At 39.7% G+C, this 14,901-nt stretch overlaps 1 protein-coding gene across 29 annotated transcripts in view; it reads right to left on the bottom strand.

Annotated features, from left to right (window-relative positions):
- The window catches only part of Mef2c (myocyte enhancer factor 2C), a 162,383-nt gene that overhangs the window by 31,357 nt on the left and 116,125 nt on the right, over positions 1-14,901 (bottom strand). For 7 of the 29 annotated variants that reach the window (XM_087629748.1, XM_087629785.1, XM_087629766.1 and 4 more), the window contains 3 exon segments: positions 10,115-10,258; positions 2,512-2,698; positions 270-317 (listed from right to left, as the gene is read on the bottom strand). In XM_087629748.1, the coding sequence (XP_087485874.1) occupies positions 270-317; positions 2,512-2,698; positions 10,115-10,258 (379 nt within the window). 29 annotated transcript variants of the gene reach the window in all.

Raw genomic sequence — 14,901 nt, 5'->3', positions numbered from 1 at the left:
CAGCTGAAGTTATTTGATTTTTAGACTTCTTTAAAATATTCTTTAACTGCATAAGTAACACAAGTAAATTCTCTTCATTAACAAATTGGATATAACAGTTCTGCTTGGCTTCCGTTGAAGTTTTATTAAGTAAGACTCTAGTTAGTAATTAGTCCTTTTGTAAGTTACTGTTTAACCATTCCCCCTTCTGAAAGAACCGTAGTATTTCTTGGAAATAACCCAACAGACTGGCCCATAACACATGCTGCAGCACTGAGGTCTATGCTCACCTGCACTGGTGCCTGCACCGGATGTGAGGTCTCCACCCATCAGACCACCTATGGAGAAGAGAGGAAGATCAAAAGGAGAAAGGCTAGGGGCCAACAGGACGGAGCACAGAGTCTTCAGCACTCAGCATTTGTCCTCTTCTGAGACACAAGCGTAAACCGTGCTACCTTAGTCACAGGGCTGACATTTGTTTTATTGTGACATGCTGTGTTCAAATGTTAAAAATACATTCACTTACTGACATTTTGAAGAGCCTTTCTCCACCCCCACCCCCCAGGAAAGATTACATTAGAAAAATACAGCCTTATAACAGTCTCCTCATTTTTACTATTTCCAAGTCTGATTTTCTCAAGAGATACTTCACAGAAAAATTCCACTTCATTTCTACCATGCCTTGATATCCACATATCTGATGTCTAATTTTTCTATATATTTTCTAACATTATTTTTGGTGCAAAATTAATTGACTAGAATTTTTATTTTCTCATAATTGGCTAATATACCTAGCTGAATTTCATTTAATGGCACAACAAACAAGTTTTCTTTGCTACAGGTTTGCAATATACTAACTAATTGCTTATTTAAGAACAACACAAAAACTTGCACTAGCAGGATGACTCAGCAAATCTTGGCAGTTACCACCAAGCCTGAAGGCCTGAGTTCCATCCAGGTCCTACATGGTGGAAGAGAACTGGCTCCTTCTCAGTGACCTCTGATTACCGCACAAGGGCTGTGGCTCCCAAGTCCCAGTGACAAAGAGATAAATGAATAGATACATACAAAATGACAATGTTTCTTTATAAGAGTTGTGAACTTTCAGTAAGATTGAAGATGATCATTTGAGAAATTAGAAAGAACAAGATTCAGGAAAAGTAGTTGAGATTATCATCTGTTGTGATTTCTAAGTTGTTTGGAAGCCATACTTCATAGCTATTAATTGTTTCCAGCTATTGAAATCACAGAAGATGTTTCTAATATTTTAAGGACATGTTTCCTATTTCCCGGCAAATACAGTTTGGAAGACAAAATACCAAAATAGTGAATGAACACGAGTTATCAAATAGGATATTCAAAAGTCTAAATACGAACTGAAAGGAATCTATATGACAATTAAATGTATAATAAAATTCAGTCATATTATAAAGGAGAGAATGGCACAGCAAAGCCCTTTGTACATATTTCCCTGGTTCAAGATTTATAAAATCTTCTAGAGGAAAATGTCCTTCTGTCAATAAGCTGCTCTTAGTACAGTTAAATGTGCCTAAGCTATTGAAAGCACCCCGTAGAGTACTTTCTTAAAACCAGAATGTAAATACACAATAGACTGCTGTATGAGATTTAGAAATACAATTATTTTTGATGCTGCTTCTGGAACTATGAAGGAATGGCTTAGTTATATTCAGTACACACTGAATTAGTTCCCACTGTGAGCTTGGCAGATCAAATGGGCATTCTTCCTTTCAAGATTCTTCAAGTCCAGTGGAGAAAAGACATGTATTCAATACAGTACATCATAACATATTTAGCTGGATTCACATACTAAGAATGTCTGGTTTTTTTCCTAGCAATAATTTCTTGTCTCTAGGCCATTGAGAATTGGGCAGCAACAAGGATATTTTATAATGTTGAGACAAATCTGTGGCAAGTGGACTTCAGTGGCTGCACTTCTGATTTAGCTGTGTTTTAATGTCATACAACTTACACATTTCATACATGCTAGTCTACTGGGAGCACACGTCCTTTCTGCTGTATATTCTTACTGGGATAAGGTATCTCAAAATAAATAAATAAATAAATAAATAAATAAATAAATAAATAAATAAATAAATATTGACACAAATGATTACATACAGGGATAAAATGCTACTAGATAACACAGAGGGCAGTCTCACAGTGACAGTTTAGTAGGAAGAAGAGAGAAAAGGTTCTTTATGCAGAGGGGACTACAATGAAAGTGTGTAGACTAGATATTTGACACACTGTTCGAGAAAGAAGAAAGGATGAGCTTAGATAGCAACTGGAGGAGAAAACTGACAGCCAGAAAAGACAAAGTGTGCGTTATGTGAAACACCGAAAGACAATCAAGAACTTCTGCTGTGTCACAGAGAGTATTTAGTAAGGGGTGGATGTTGAGCAACAAAAGAATACAAACAGGAAGACAGCACACTTTCTAAGTAAGAAAGCTTTCAGTACAAGTGGTTCCTTCCAATGCCTCGGGAACGTTATGTCCTCTTAAGGACCTACCTGTGTTACCTGCACTTGGAGGTCTATGTGTCACACCAGGAGACATACTATTCCTCTGCAGAGAAGGGTGGGCCAGTGGCAGAAGATTAGGGTTTCCCAGTGAGCTGACAGGGTTGCTGTATACCAAACTGTTATGACTGGACACTGGGATGGTAACTGGCATCTCAAAGTTGGGAGGTGGAACAGCCTGTGGGGAACACAGGAAAAACCATGTAAGTAAGACAGACGGATTCGAGCACAGACGGCATTAACTTGGCCAAGGAAAATTCCAAATTCCAAATTGTGCAGTGTGTAGATTACTCCCAGGAAGGGGGGAGGGTTGTCTCAAGATGTGCAACCATAGATTGATTTCTTCCCTGTGCTTAGAACTCTTTCTCTGCAACCGTTAGAAAGCGTTTCACTTTTCTGTGAAACAAAGCCCTATTTCATTAGACACCATTGTCTTTGAATTCCATTCTATGAAGTAATAATTATTCATTTGTGATATCTGAATCAGGTGCCAGAAATGATGGTAAGATCAAAGGTACGTGACTGTGATGATTTCACAGAGAAAAGGGGGATTAAAATGCAAAGCTGATCCTTTGCTTTAATTGCTTATTGAAGCATATTTATGCAGAAGTTTAATGATATAAAATCATCTTCAGGCATGTGAATAGCACATATAGTTTAATTATTATTTTTAAAAATCTGTCTGTTAATAGCAAGTCAGGAGATAATAGCCATTTTATGGCACAGGTTTCAGGGAGTGTGTATCACTTAGTAGCTCACATTTTAAAGTGATATCTCAGGAAACAGGCAGTGCCTCACATTTTGCTGTATAGGTATTGCCCCTGCCTCATGGCAAGATCTATATCCCAAATGAGAGAGCTGGCAAATGTTTAGCGAGCTGAAGCTGTGCGGATGTCTAATTAGAGTGATCCAGGCTCCAATTATTGATTTTTTGCTATTATTTTGGCAACTTAAGCAAAACTATGTTTCTGTTTCTGCTTTCAGTAACTCATCATAGTGGTAAACACTCTTGTCTTTCTCCTTTTGTCAGCATTACGAGTGAAAATACTGCTCAAAGACATGCCAGAGGACTCGTGGTATCACGGCATATAGCCTTTATCATGAAAAATTGGGTTTGTGTGTGTACACACACAAAAGATTCCTATGAGCCTTCTGAGGTTTTCGGTAAGAGGTGTCCAAGTTTAAATGTGTGTTTGTTTGTGGCTCACATCTAGTTTGTTCTTGTTGCCTTCATTATTACCAGTTGTTTTCTTTAGAATTTCCTGCAGCTATCTGTAACTGGTCGATTGGCTGGCCTGAATCATACATGTGTCTGCAGTAACACTGTGTTTATGTTGTGTTAACTATACTATGTTCTCTGTTTATATCTATGCCCTCATAGTCTTCATTTCATGCCTTTATTTCCTTCTGTGTTATTGATACTATAATATTGGTAAAAGCAGATGTTTTACAACTTTCAAATGACTTTGACTTTTCCTCGTTTTTAAGGGAAATAAAAATGCTCATGTGATATGATAGTATGTCTGTCCTTTAGGTCATTTGTGGATTGAATACAAGATAATAGAAAGTGACTTTTGGATAAATCCTATAATCATTGAGTATAAATGCATGGTGATCTATCAAAGTGTGGATATATGCCCACATATCCAAAGCCCTGTTAAACAAGAAAAATTATTAATGTATGCTGCAGACATCTGTAGAGTGATAAATATATCCTTTCACTGACATGCCATGTGAGAATGGAAACTAACTATGAAGACAGTACGGTACTAGGGCTCATCAGCCTCCACCATCAGCAGGCTGCACCATCAAATCGCTTTCTCCTTGTCCTGAGCTCCAAATATATCAACTAGGCCTTCCAGCCACTGGTGCAGACGGCAGCAGCAACACAAGTGGAGTAGAGAGGCCAAGGGCCCGCCTTGCAGCAGCATCTTTCTTACTGGATGTTTGCCGGGGCTCCATTCACCTACAGATATACTTTGAATAGTTCTCTCTTGCTGAAACAGGGCTTTCCCTCCTCCAGTGATTTCTTCTTCCTCTGTGTCCTTAGGCCTGCAGATAATAGCAACTTCTAGGCTCCAGACCCCAAAATACTTTGTTACTCCCTCAGGTTTCCTTTAACCCTATCTACATGTGTAGTCCTTTTAACAAGCTTTCTTCAGGCACATTTTGAGCTTGGCAACTGTTTCTGGCTATGACTTTAGACCACAATATTAACTCTGCAGATTTTGAATGAGGACATTTTGAAATTCTGGGTGGGCGTGTGAACACCCTCATTCCTAGCCACATCATGGTGATTCCTACAGTTGCCCTCTGATAGACCAACCTACTCTGGGCTTTACCTTTCTGCTTTTTACTTTCAACAGACACCACTCAGGACCTTGATCTGTTAAAATCACACATTAGATGACAACAACCCTCTCTCAAGTCCCCACGAGGGTACACATTTTACCTAAAGGAAAAGTGCCACTTCCTCCACATTTGGGCCTTTACCAACCTACACTACTTACACCTGCCAGCCTGCCCTTCCCCTCTTTTCTTACTCTTAACCAAATACCCTGATTAATTCCAGCACTACGTCTAAACCTTTGCTCAAAATCTGGTCATGCGGAGAATGTCCACCTTGACTGTCCTATTATCCTGCTCATCTTTACACCCATCTTTAGATCTCTTTCTCTTTTATTCAAGTCAAAAACAGTTTTGACGTTGGTTGGTAATAGTTCTTCCTCAAAGTACTCAAGGTCTGTTGCTACCAACAATTCAAAATACATTCTCATATTATTTGGATATTTTTTTCTTTAAAGGAGAAGTTTTGGAGTATATACCCCATTCATATAAAAGTGTAAGATTATCATTTCCTGCATATTTTTTCTATTGAACAGGCACTAGGGTATATTAAGTAATTTATTTACTTGATATAATTTAACACTGTCAGTATCCCTTCATTGTGTATAATTTTTCCTTTTTCAAAATAGTAAAGTTTAAAAATGGCCAAACATCATTAAACTAGTGACTGAATCTGGTTTTGCTCTTAGTTCACTGTGCAGTACAGATGATTATTTTGGTGCAAATCTTGTAGTTAGTGATCATATAGTTCACATCTATTAGGTAATAGTAAACTACCATCTGTGGTCCACATGACTAACAGTTGACTACTACATCTGAGGCTGTGGGGAAAAGTCAACTTTAAAAACTTTCTTCCATATTGATTTAAAAGTCCATACTTTAAAACTACCTTTGGGTTGCAAACATTAATCTGCACTCATTGTTCCTACCCAGGCATCCTCTACTCTCATTGGGTCCTGAAGACTTGCTACAGAGTTCAGTATCTCCTCATAATGAATAGAATGTTGCCGGGCCTCACTAGAGGGCCAAGCCCTTCTCTCCTCCCCTAAGAGATTAGAGGCTCTTTCACAACATAGAAGATGTTAATTATTATGCAATGAATGAATAACCAGTTCAATGCAAGTCAGTAGACTCCTTTTTCCTTCTAAGCATTATCCTGAAGAATGAATGAGTTTCTAGCACATTGAACCGTAACAACTTGAGGAGGATTGCTAAAAAATTCATTTCTGATTAGTTAAATGGGAGTCAGATATATTCTGATACCAGAGCATATCAAAGCGTTTTGAACTCATAATATACAGCAGCATCGGGGCGTCCTCCGTCCTTTGTGTCACTGCTGCTGGTCATATCTGGGATTATCTACAGCGCCTTGAACATACACTACAAGCTTAAGATAACCACACTGAGATGCTATTCTAGAAATTTAAGATTAGCCTTTCCCCAAGAAATCAGCCACAGCCTCAATCACATAATACCTTGTTACTAAATCAGGAAGCCGTTTAAAGTTCCCTGACCCTAATCTTCTTATCCATGGAAAAAGATGGCTGCGTAGACAAAGGCACTAAGCATCCCTAAGTACTTGGGAAGCAATGTGAAGACAGAGTAACATATATTTTGAAGAAATTTGCATTATTCTTTTTCTTTTTGACTTTTAAAATTAGGAAGCTTTAAAAGATCTATTTTAAAAATTTTTTTTGCCTCAAAAACAGAAGCCACCCCTAAAGTTAGTCATCGTGTGCCAGTCTCTAAATGTTTAGAACACTCGACTCTGGAAAGTAGAATTTGGAGTGATCACATGAAGTGCTGTGAGAAGGGATGGGGATCAGGAAGACAAGGGGGCTTAGCTCTTGTTTTCAGAGGGCGAAATACTTGGTGATAGCAGGACATAGTCCCAAGCTCCTCTCAGGGAGAGGATGCAGGTGGCCCATGTCCTAAGTAGGAACAACGGCTGAGAAGCTTGTAGCTGCTGTCTCTGAACCCTGGTTCTTGAATGATACATGAGTCAGGGGAACATATGAACCCTTGATTTCCCCCAAACTTTCCATGAAGAAAAGTCAATAAAATCAAATAGTACGTTTTTGATAAAATATTACTTTTAGTTAATGCTCCTTCTTTTGTCCATGTAAACAACTGAACTGAATCCTCTGCTTTATTGTTTTGCCACTAATTGGACTACCAAGCGGCAGAGCTCCTGGTAGAGGAAAAATATTATAGAGTTGTAATGACAAGTGACTACTGACTGCCCTTATCTCGGTTTCTTCATGGCTTCCTAGTGGCTGTAGCATATATCACATCTGTCCCTCCCTTTACGTCCTCAGTGTCTGAACTTTCATCCCTGCCTGAGCTCTGCTGAGCACCTGCTCTCCCTTTCCCTGTATTCAATGCCTACACAATTATGGTCAAGTGAGAGCGTGTCCATCCTGACCTAATTTACACTACCCACTTGGGTGCTCGTCCAGTCTGCTACTTCATCATCTCTGATCATCTCCACCCACTATTTGGTCCTCCAGACCTATGCAGCCAATCATTTCCCTTTCTTCAAGCATTCTTCCTTTGCATATAAATCAAGTGATTTTCAAATTCATTCTACTGTTAATTCTGCATATAGCAATGCTGCTGTCTTCATAGTCCACCATTTCAGAAGAAAATACAGATGTCTCTATTTGCTCTCTCCTCATTTCCTCTTTCTACTTCTCATCCACTCGGGTCTTTTTGCTAATCCCTGGCTCCTCCAAATGGGGCTGTTTTTGCTTGCCACGATGCCCAGCATGAACTGTAGCAGAGCAGCAGGAGGAAATGCTGGTCAACAAGACTCCAAACCACCCATGAATTATTACATGTAATTGAGGAATAGGGGCATAAATTATATTACTCCAACAGGTGACTTTAGTATTAAAAGTTCTATATTAAAAGGGAAACATTTCACACTGGTTCTTTGAAAGGAAAAACACAGTCTTGTAATGTTTTTGAAAGGGTTGGAAACACTCTCTGCACACAAAGGGCAGAGTGTCCTTGCATTGCTGTAAATGTTTTAGCAGCTGTGGAAACGGTCAACAGAATGAACTCCCAGCAAGAGAGAGCAATGTGTAAGACCTGGGCTTCTCACTGTGGACACCGAGACACTCAGGAAGACCTGAAGACTCCATGGCACAGGGAGAGGTCATGCGGCTCCTTTTCCATGCTGTGCCCATAGACTCTCTTGTGTGTTTCACCTCCCGCCACACATTCTTTTAACACGTCATGTCTCTTGACTTTGGACATTTTGCATGACAAAGGGAAATGTCTCAGGGAATCTAGATGAGTAGCCCATCTACTTTCCCCTTAAAACACAGGGACCTGATCTGTGGATCCATGGTCCATACATTCTGACACTTTGGGGGTTCAGCTTTTCTCCACATTTAGGCTCCCCTATGCTGACAGTTACCAGCAACATGGCAGGTGCATGCTGCTTTCTGAACTGTGCAGAGGAGTCCTGTGGTCCGTGGGTGGGCACTGAAGGTGTTGCCTTACGGTAGCCCCACCTTTAAACCTTTGCACACACAGCTTTCTAACAGTTTTTTTCTGTATATAGCAAGAAAACTCAGGCTCTGAGAACTACAAGTTCAACCAAAGAAGCAGTTTGTTTCTCTTTTCTGAGTAAAATCAATTCTGATGGCTATTTCATCTTTGAAGAATTTTGCATACAGTTCGTAAGCACGTATGGAGTTCTCTGATGAGGGAAACGCTGTGAACGTGTTGTGTAGAACACTGAAGGGTAACGACCTTTAAGACTGGGAGGGGTGCATAAGAGGGTTTTGAGGAAGGAAAAGGAAGGGAGAAATGATGCAATTATACTATAATCTCAAAAAAGTATTTAAGGCATGAAACTTTGAAAAAAGTTGTCCGCTGATAGTATTTCATTTAGCAAAAGAAAAACTAAGCATTCATAAAGACAGAGTTTCTAATCAGCACTATAGTTTGCAAATACATTTTAAAGGGTTCATTTCAACCAGTGAAGGCTGAGTGTGGCAATGTTTAATTTACTTTGCGAGTGCAGTGTGGATATGGTTTACAGCTTTTGGCCTTAAACATCTACATGTATAATCAACAAAGCCCAATTTCATGGCGATCTGCTCATAGTACTCAGGATTGGGCTGCTCTGCTAACTTACCAGAAGTGTACTTTTTCTGACAAGGAATTAATTCTATAGTGAGACGCTTGTGTACACATTAGGGTTCAGGTACTAATATTATTAAAAGCATTTGAACCTTGAGTGGAATCTTTTATGCCGTAGAATTAACATTGTTTGTTTGATTGTTGCCTAAATGTAACAATGAGGTAGGCATCTTCTCCCTATACATCTGAACCAAAAACAATAATGCATGCATAGTTATTTTTCTTAACCATCTGGCAAGGCATATGATTGATTGTTAGAAAATGTCTTAATTGGTTAAGAGAAAATTGAGCCACATGTTAAAGCATGGAAACTGCTGGTATAGGCAAAGCACATAATACCCTGAGAAGAGCTTTCAAATCACACAGACATTGAAGTCTTACCGTTAGCTTTCATGCAGTCTGTTCCCCGCAGCGCATTAGCTTTAGCCCTTCAGTGCTGTAGGTGAATGTCGTGTGTGGGGAGGGGCTGATGGATCATTCAGAGTCTAGCCTTTACTTAGTGATATCTGTCGGTGTACATGGTGGAGTAGCAGTTCCACTCCACTCCTGTATCCGGTCTCTGCATACAACATGTATGCGGAAAGCGAGTCTCATGTTTTAGTGTCCTGTGATGACCTGCATGAGGCCGTGTAAATTCAGGGCACAGCACATGGATCTTTCTCTTCTTCCTGTGAACTCTTCTACCTCTGAGTGAACTTCTCCATGGCAACTCTTTGAGTTGACGCAATTTCAGTATCCCACAGGGGTTGCTTTCTAAATGCACTGCCTGTGGGATGAGATGGCTACTTCATCTGTCTGACTTTTCGATGCTTCTTAAAGCAAGCCACCACCGAGGGGGTTAAGGGATGTTACTGCAGCGGTTATCAGCAGACCGGCCATCTACCTTGGGTACTTACAGGAATTTTATGACTCTTGATCATATTATCAAATTCTTCATTAATTTTTTTGTATTTTTCTTCAGTGCGTGGGGTGAGTGCGTAAGAGGAGTCAGGATCAGGGCTTTCAGAGCCTTTGTTTTCTTTCTTGTTCAATGCCTGCCAGGTTCAGAGAGATATCAAGAGTAAAAACAATGAAGGGTGTTCCGAGTACTTACACACAATCTTTGCCTGCTGATCATTAGATCAATATCTTCGTTAATTTTCCTGTACTTGTCCTCAGACTCAGGGCTGTGACCTACTGAATCGTCTGCATCGGGATCGGGGCTGTCACAACCATTAAGGCCCTTCTTTCTCAATGTCTGAAATACATAATGTGCAAAGTTCAAACCTAGACAAAGGCTGTAAGAGACATTTAGCGATGTTACAGAAATTCAAGCTCTCCAGCATTTCAGACTATTATATACGCTAGACTACGTTTGGGGAAAGAAATCATGAGGGGAGAACGAGCCATTTCCACAGAGTACTCATCACTACCTTAACAAAAGGAACAAGGAACTGTTTTGTTTGCAGCTAAATTCAGTCAAGGGACAAAGAAAGGTAAAATATCTTGGTACAGCACGCAGACAGAAGTATGTAATGAAAAGTAATTACAAGATGCAAAGTGTAATGCGGTACGATACCCTTTCCCACAGAAGTACAAGCAGTCGGGATGCTGCAAGGTCATTTCAGAATCTATGCCAAAAACAGAAGAAATAGCGCAAATGTTATCTCTCGATTTAACATAGTGGTTGGAGTTGCTATCCTGTCTTGCCCCTGGTGCTTGACAGCAAAAGGGCATTAAAGAAGCCAGCTAACCACCAAGCACTTGTGAGGAGGACGCTCATTTGGGAGAATTATTTTTGCTTGTTAGAGTTCTGTGTATCTGTAAGATGCTGTACTGAAACTTCTAATATTGGGAAATTATCTCCCTAAGCAAGAGTAGGAAGCAGCACCGGGTGGCTGAGCTTAGGGCTTCATTATCCTGAGCTGGGTAAGGACGACAGCACTGTACATAGACAGCCAAGTCAGGAGTTATCAAACAGCACACACTGCTCCTGGTTTCAGCAGAGCACGAATCAGCCCGAGACTCTCCTGACACATGAAAGAGAAGTCAGTGGCTTCTCGCCAGCCTCCTGTCTCCCGATGTAGGTCTGCTCTAGTTTTAGCTGTCACTAAGGGATAAATACCAATAAAACAGTGTAACAGTTTGGAAAACTATGAGTCAGGAGTCCTGAATTTTACTCTTTTTAAAAAACCCATTTTTCAACGAACTATGTACAATCAATCCAGTGGACAGAAATAATGTGGTTTTGGAGCTCATAAAACCTCTGATTAATCATATAACTTGACATGTTACTAATTAAGAGACTCACACACCATTTCTTATTTTTCCTGGTACTACTAAGGTTGGTTACAAAGAGATGTACCACGGCTCTGACTAAAGGAAAGTCCTCAGAGCTGATCCACATTGGATACAGGACTCAGATACAAATAAAGCAAAAGCTGAAACACCCAGCCAAGGGTCTGAAAGCTGAGGTAACACTGCATCCTTGATTTATGCATTTGAGGACAATAAAATGATGTCATTTTCAAGGGAGTATCCAGTTTAAAATCCAAATCCATTGATTTTTATCACCATGCAACAAATATAATACTGCTTAAAATTACTTTCAGAGGCAGTGAAGGCTTGTACTTAAAACCAAACTGGGAGCTATCATTTCTCAGCATCTAGGACATAGTGCAGCTCTGTAAATATTTATTAATGTTATAGTGGTATTATATAACAAACATATGGTTACAGCTTATTATGTGGTAAGATGTTTGAATATTAAAGTGAATATTTTGACACAAGATGATGAACTATACATTTATAATCTTGAGGAATTTTTAATTGGTGGGGCCACCTGTCCCCCTCTCATGAATTTACAACCATGTATTTTGGTCTAGAACAAGTACTCACTGAGGTCTCCCACAATAACATTAGAACGGACATCACAAAACTAATCACTAGGCTGCTAATTCTAGTTACTAAGTTCTTACATTTTAAACTCTCTCGTTAGCATTATTTCAAGCACAAGAGCATTCCACTTGGAGTATTGTATGTTTTTGCATTGGCCTCTATAGATTCCTGAGCTTTAAAGGAAACTAAGTGTCTTGCATTACAGTCAACATATCTATAGCTAATCTACTTCTAATCTATAAAATGAAGAATTCACTCACAGGGCTGGTGAAATGTCACTGCCACATAAGCATGAGGATTTAGTTCCTCTATTACAGACTAATATAAAAAGCTGGGCTCAGTGTGTGTGTCTACAACTCCGAGACTTGGGACAAAGGGTGCTGGAGACATGTAGATCCTTGGAGTTAATTGGCTAGCTAGTTTATCTGAACAGGTTAGCTTCAAACTCAGTGAGGGAACCTACCTCAAAAATCAAAGGTGGAAGGATATCCTACATCAACCTGTGGCATTTACATGCTCAAACACACACACACACACACACACACACACACACACACACACACACACGACTCAACAACACCTCTACATGTGTTCATTCATATACCTTCCCCTAACAAGCACTTAACACACACACACACATACACCACACCCCTCTACATGTGTCCATTCATATCCCTCCCCTCACACTTAACACACACACACAAAACATATAGAACACATATAATACCTCACATACACAATTTAAAAAGAATTCACTTTCATAGAGAAAAGTAGGTAAGATCAAGAAAATATTTAGCAGTCTTCAAAAGTAACATTTATATTTCCATAAGGCGCATTAAGATAGCCTTATAAAAAACCTTTAACTTAAAACCCTCATATGATGTTAATTTAGTCTTAATAGACAGTAGATTTTTTTCAATATGTATTTTACCCAACAAATCTTATTGTAAAAAGTATCGTTGTTTTGATATGCAGATTTCTGACAACAGAACGCAAGGGTTAGGAGAGGCCTATCAACTGTCATGACAATCCATCTGGCACATGCATGTGTGCTAAATATTCTCACAAAGCTTTTGGGTGGGCAGATACCGCGGCTTACAAAAATTAAAACCCTGCTTATATTTCACTGAAATACCTCTACAAATGTTAACTCATTCTCTCTCACAAGTGTTTCACTGAGAGTTTAGGAACCCTTAGGACTAGCCTCAGACTGTACTGCCAAGCACTGTAGCTGGAGCTTGGTCACCGCTTGGGGACAAACTGTGGCTTTTCTTTCCCTGTCCAAATATTTGATTTTTAAGGAACCAGGAACGCAGACTTCGTCTCTTGCATTCACGTTCACCTGCAGAAGTCTACTCAACGCTAGATAAATTAAATTGAAATGTTAAGGACTTAAGTTTGGGGAAATTCTTAGGATGAAAATATGAAGAAAAATCTATACTTCTAGAAATATTTTTTTAAGACAAGGTTTCATGAGGTCAAGGATGACCCTGAACTTGCTCCATCATGGCAATGATCTTGAATTTCTTATCCTTCTGCCTCTGCCTTCCAAATGCTAGAAGGTATGCGTGATTGCTTTTGGTTTGTACTATGCTATGGATCAAACTCCAAGGTTTGTGCTTGGCAGACAAGACCTTTACCAACCCAGCTACACTCTCATCCCTTTGGTCAAGAGTGGGAAGGTCTGCTGGTCAACAAAACACTCAGTTCATAGAGTGAGAAACCAAACAGCAACAACAAAGATCACTAGTCACTTTGTACCTGGGGCAAGATGTGAACTATTGAATGCAAACAAAACTGCAGGCATGGCACTGTAAGGAGCAGGGGAAAGCAGTCACTGATTCTCTCCCAGTGAATTCTCCTTGTGTCGGGTGACATTATCTGGCAATAAATATGACTGGTGTGGAAGCAATGATTTAAGCTAAAAAATTGTGTTATTTAAAAAGGCTTTTTTTGAGACCCAGAAACACAAAATCCGAGAGTGAATTAATACTGAGTTCTAAATTCCCATAATCACATAACCAGAACACTGGAAAAATTGTTCAAAAATATTATCCTCAGCTGAGTGCTTGCATAACATATTTCTGCCAAGAACAAATGATTATGGTGGAATTATAAAGCTTGGAAAATGGAAGTGGTGGCACCGACTCGCATGCCATAGTGTGAATGCAGAACCAGAGGAACAGTTTTATCTTTATTATATTAAAATCTACAGCTCTTTAATGATGACAAAGGAACAACTGTTAACTCCAGCCAAGTCTGTCTATTCACAGTAATGAATAGTCAATATGAAGTAAGGGGCTTACTAAATGGATCCGAAGCATATTCCTTTAGGGCTTTTCTAGCAAAATCATATTCTCTGCTGTTGGCCTTGAAAATGTCTCTGGTATTTTTATCTCTGGAATCTCTGGTCAGGTCATGCGTATGTCCATTCTATAGATGAGTCGTATATATGGTATCCCTCAGATGAGGGAAACAAGATTTTGAAGCAATCTTTTCCTAGGTACGTCCTAAAACCACCAACTTCTCTCACAACATATCTAAAGAGACTTTACCCCCAGAGAACTCTGCAAATCTTCAGCGACACTGTACACTGGAGCTGGCTTGCCACAGAATGACACCTTTGGGATAGATCAATTGAGGCTTCTGGGGGTATATTCACATAGCGAGCAGAGAGCAGGCGCTCTTAGAGAAGTGATTAGATTGACAGAAGGTGTCATACGCCGCACAAGAGAAGGGAGAATCCAGGCAGGTAATCCAAGCCTCATTTGGAATCTCTGCTCCCAGACATGCGGACATATGGACACACATTACTGCTTCTGTCCATCAGGAGAGCCTGGAATATGCACAAACTGATGATGGTAGATGACAGGTGCTTCAAAAACTCTAATGAAATCGATGTAGGGTAACAGATTCTATTCCATTACCAAAAGGAATATAAATGAAAAGGAACGCCACATGGAGTCTTATGCCTTGTCTTACACATTATGTTATCAACTGGGC

Source organism: Rattus norvegicus, chromosome 2 (genome assembly GCF_021556685.1).
Source record: "Rattus norvegicus strain SHRSP/BbbUtx chromosome 2, alternate assembly SHRSP_T2T, whole genome shotgun sequence".
NCBI classification, from domain to species: Eukaryota; Metazoa; Chordata; class Mammalia; order Rodentia; family Muridae; genus Rattus; species Rattus norvegicus.
The sequence above is the reverse complement of the archived record's forward strand: the minus strand, read 5'-3'. Positions and strand labels throughout refer to the sequence as shown.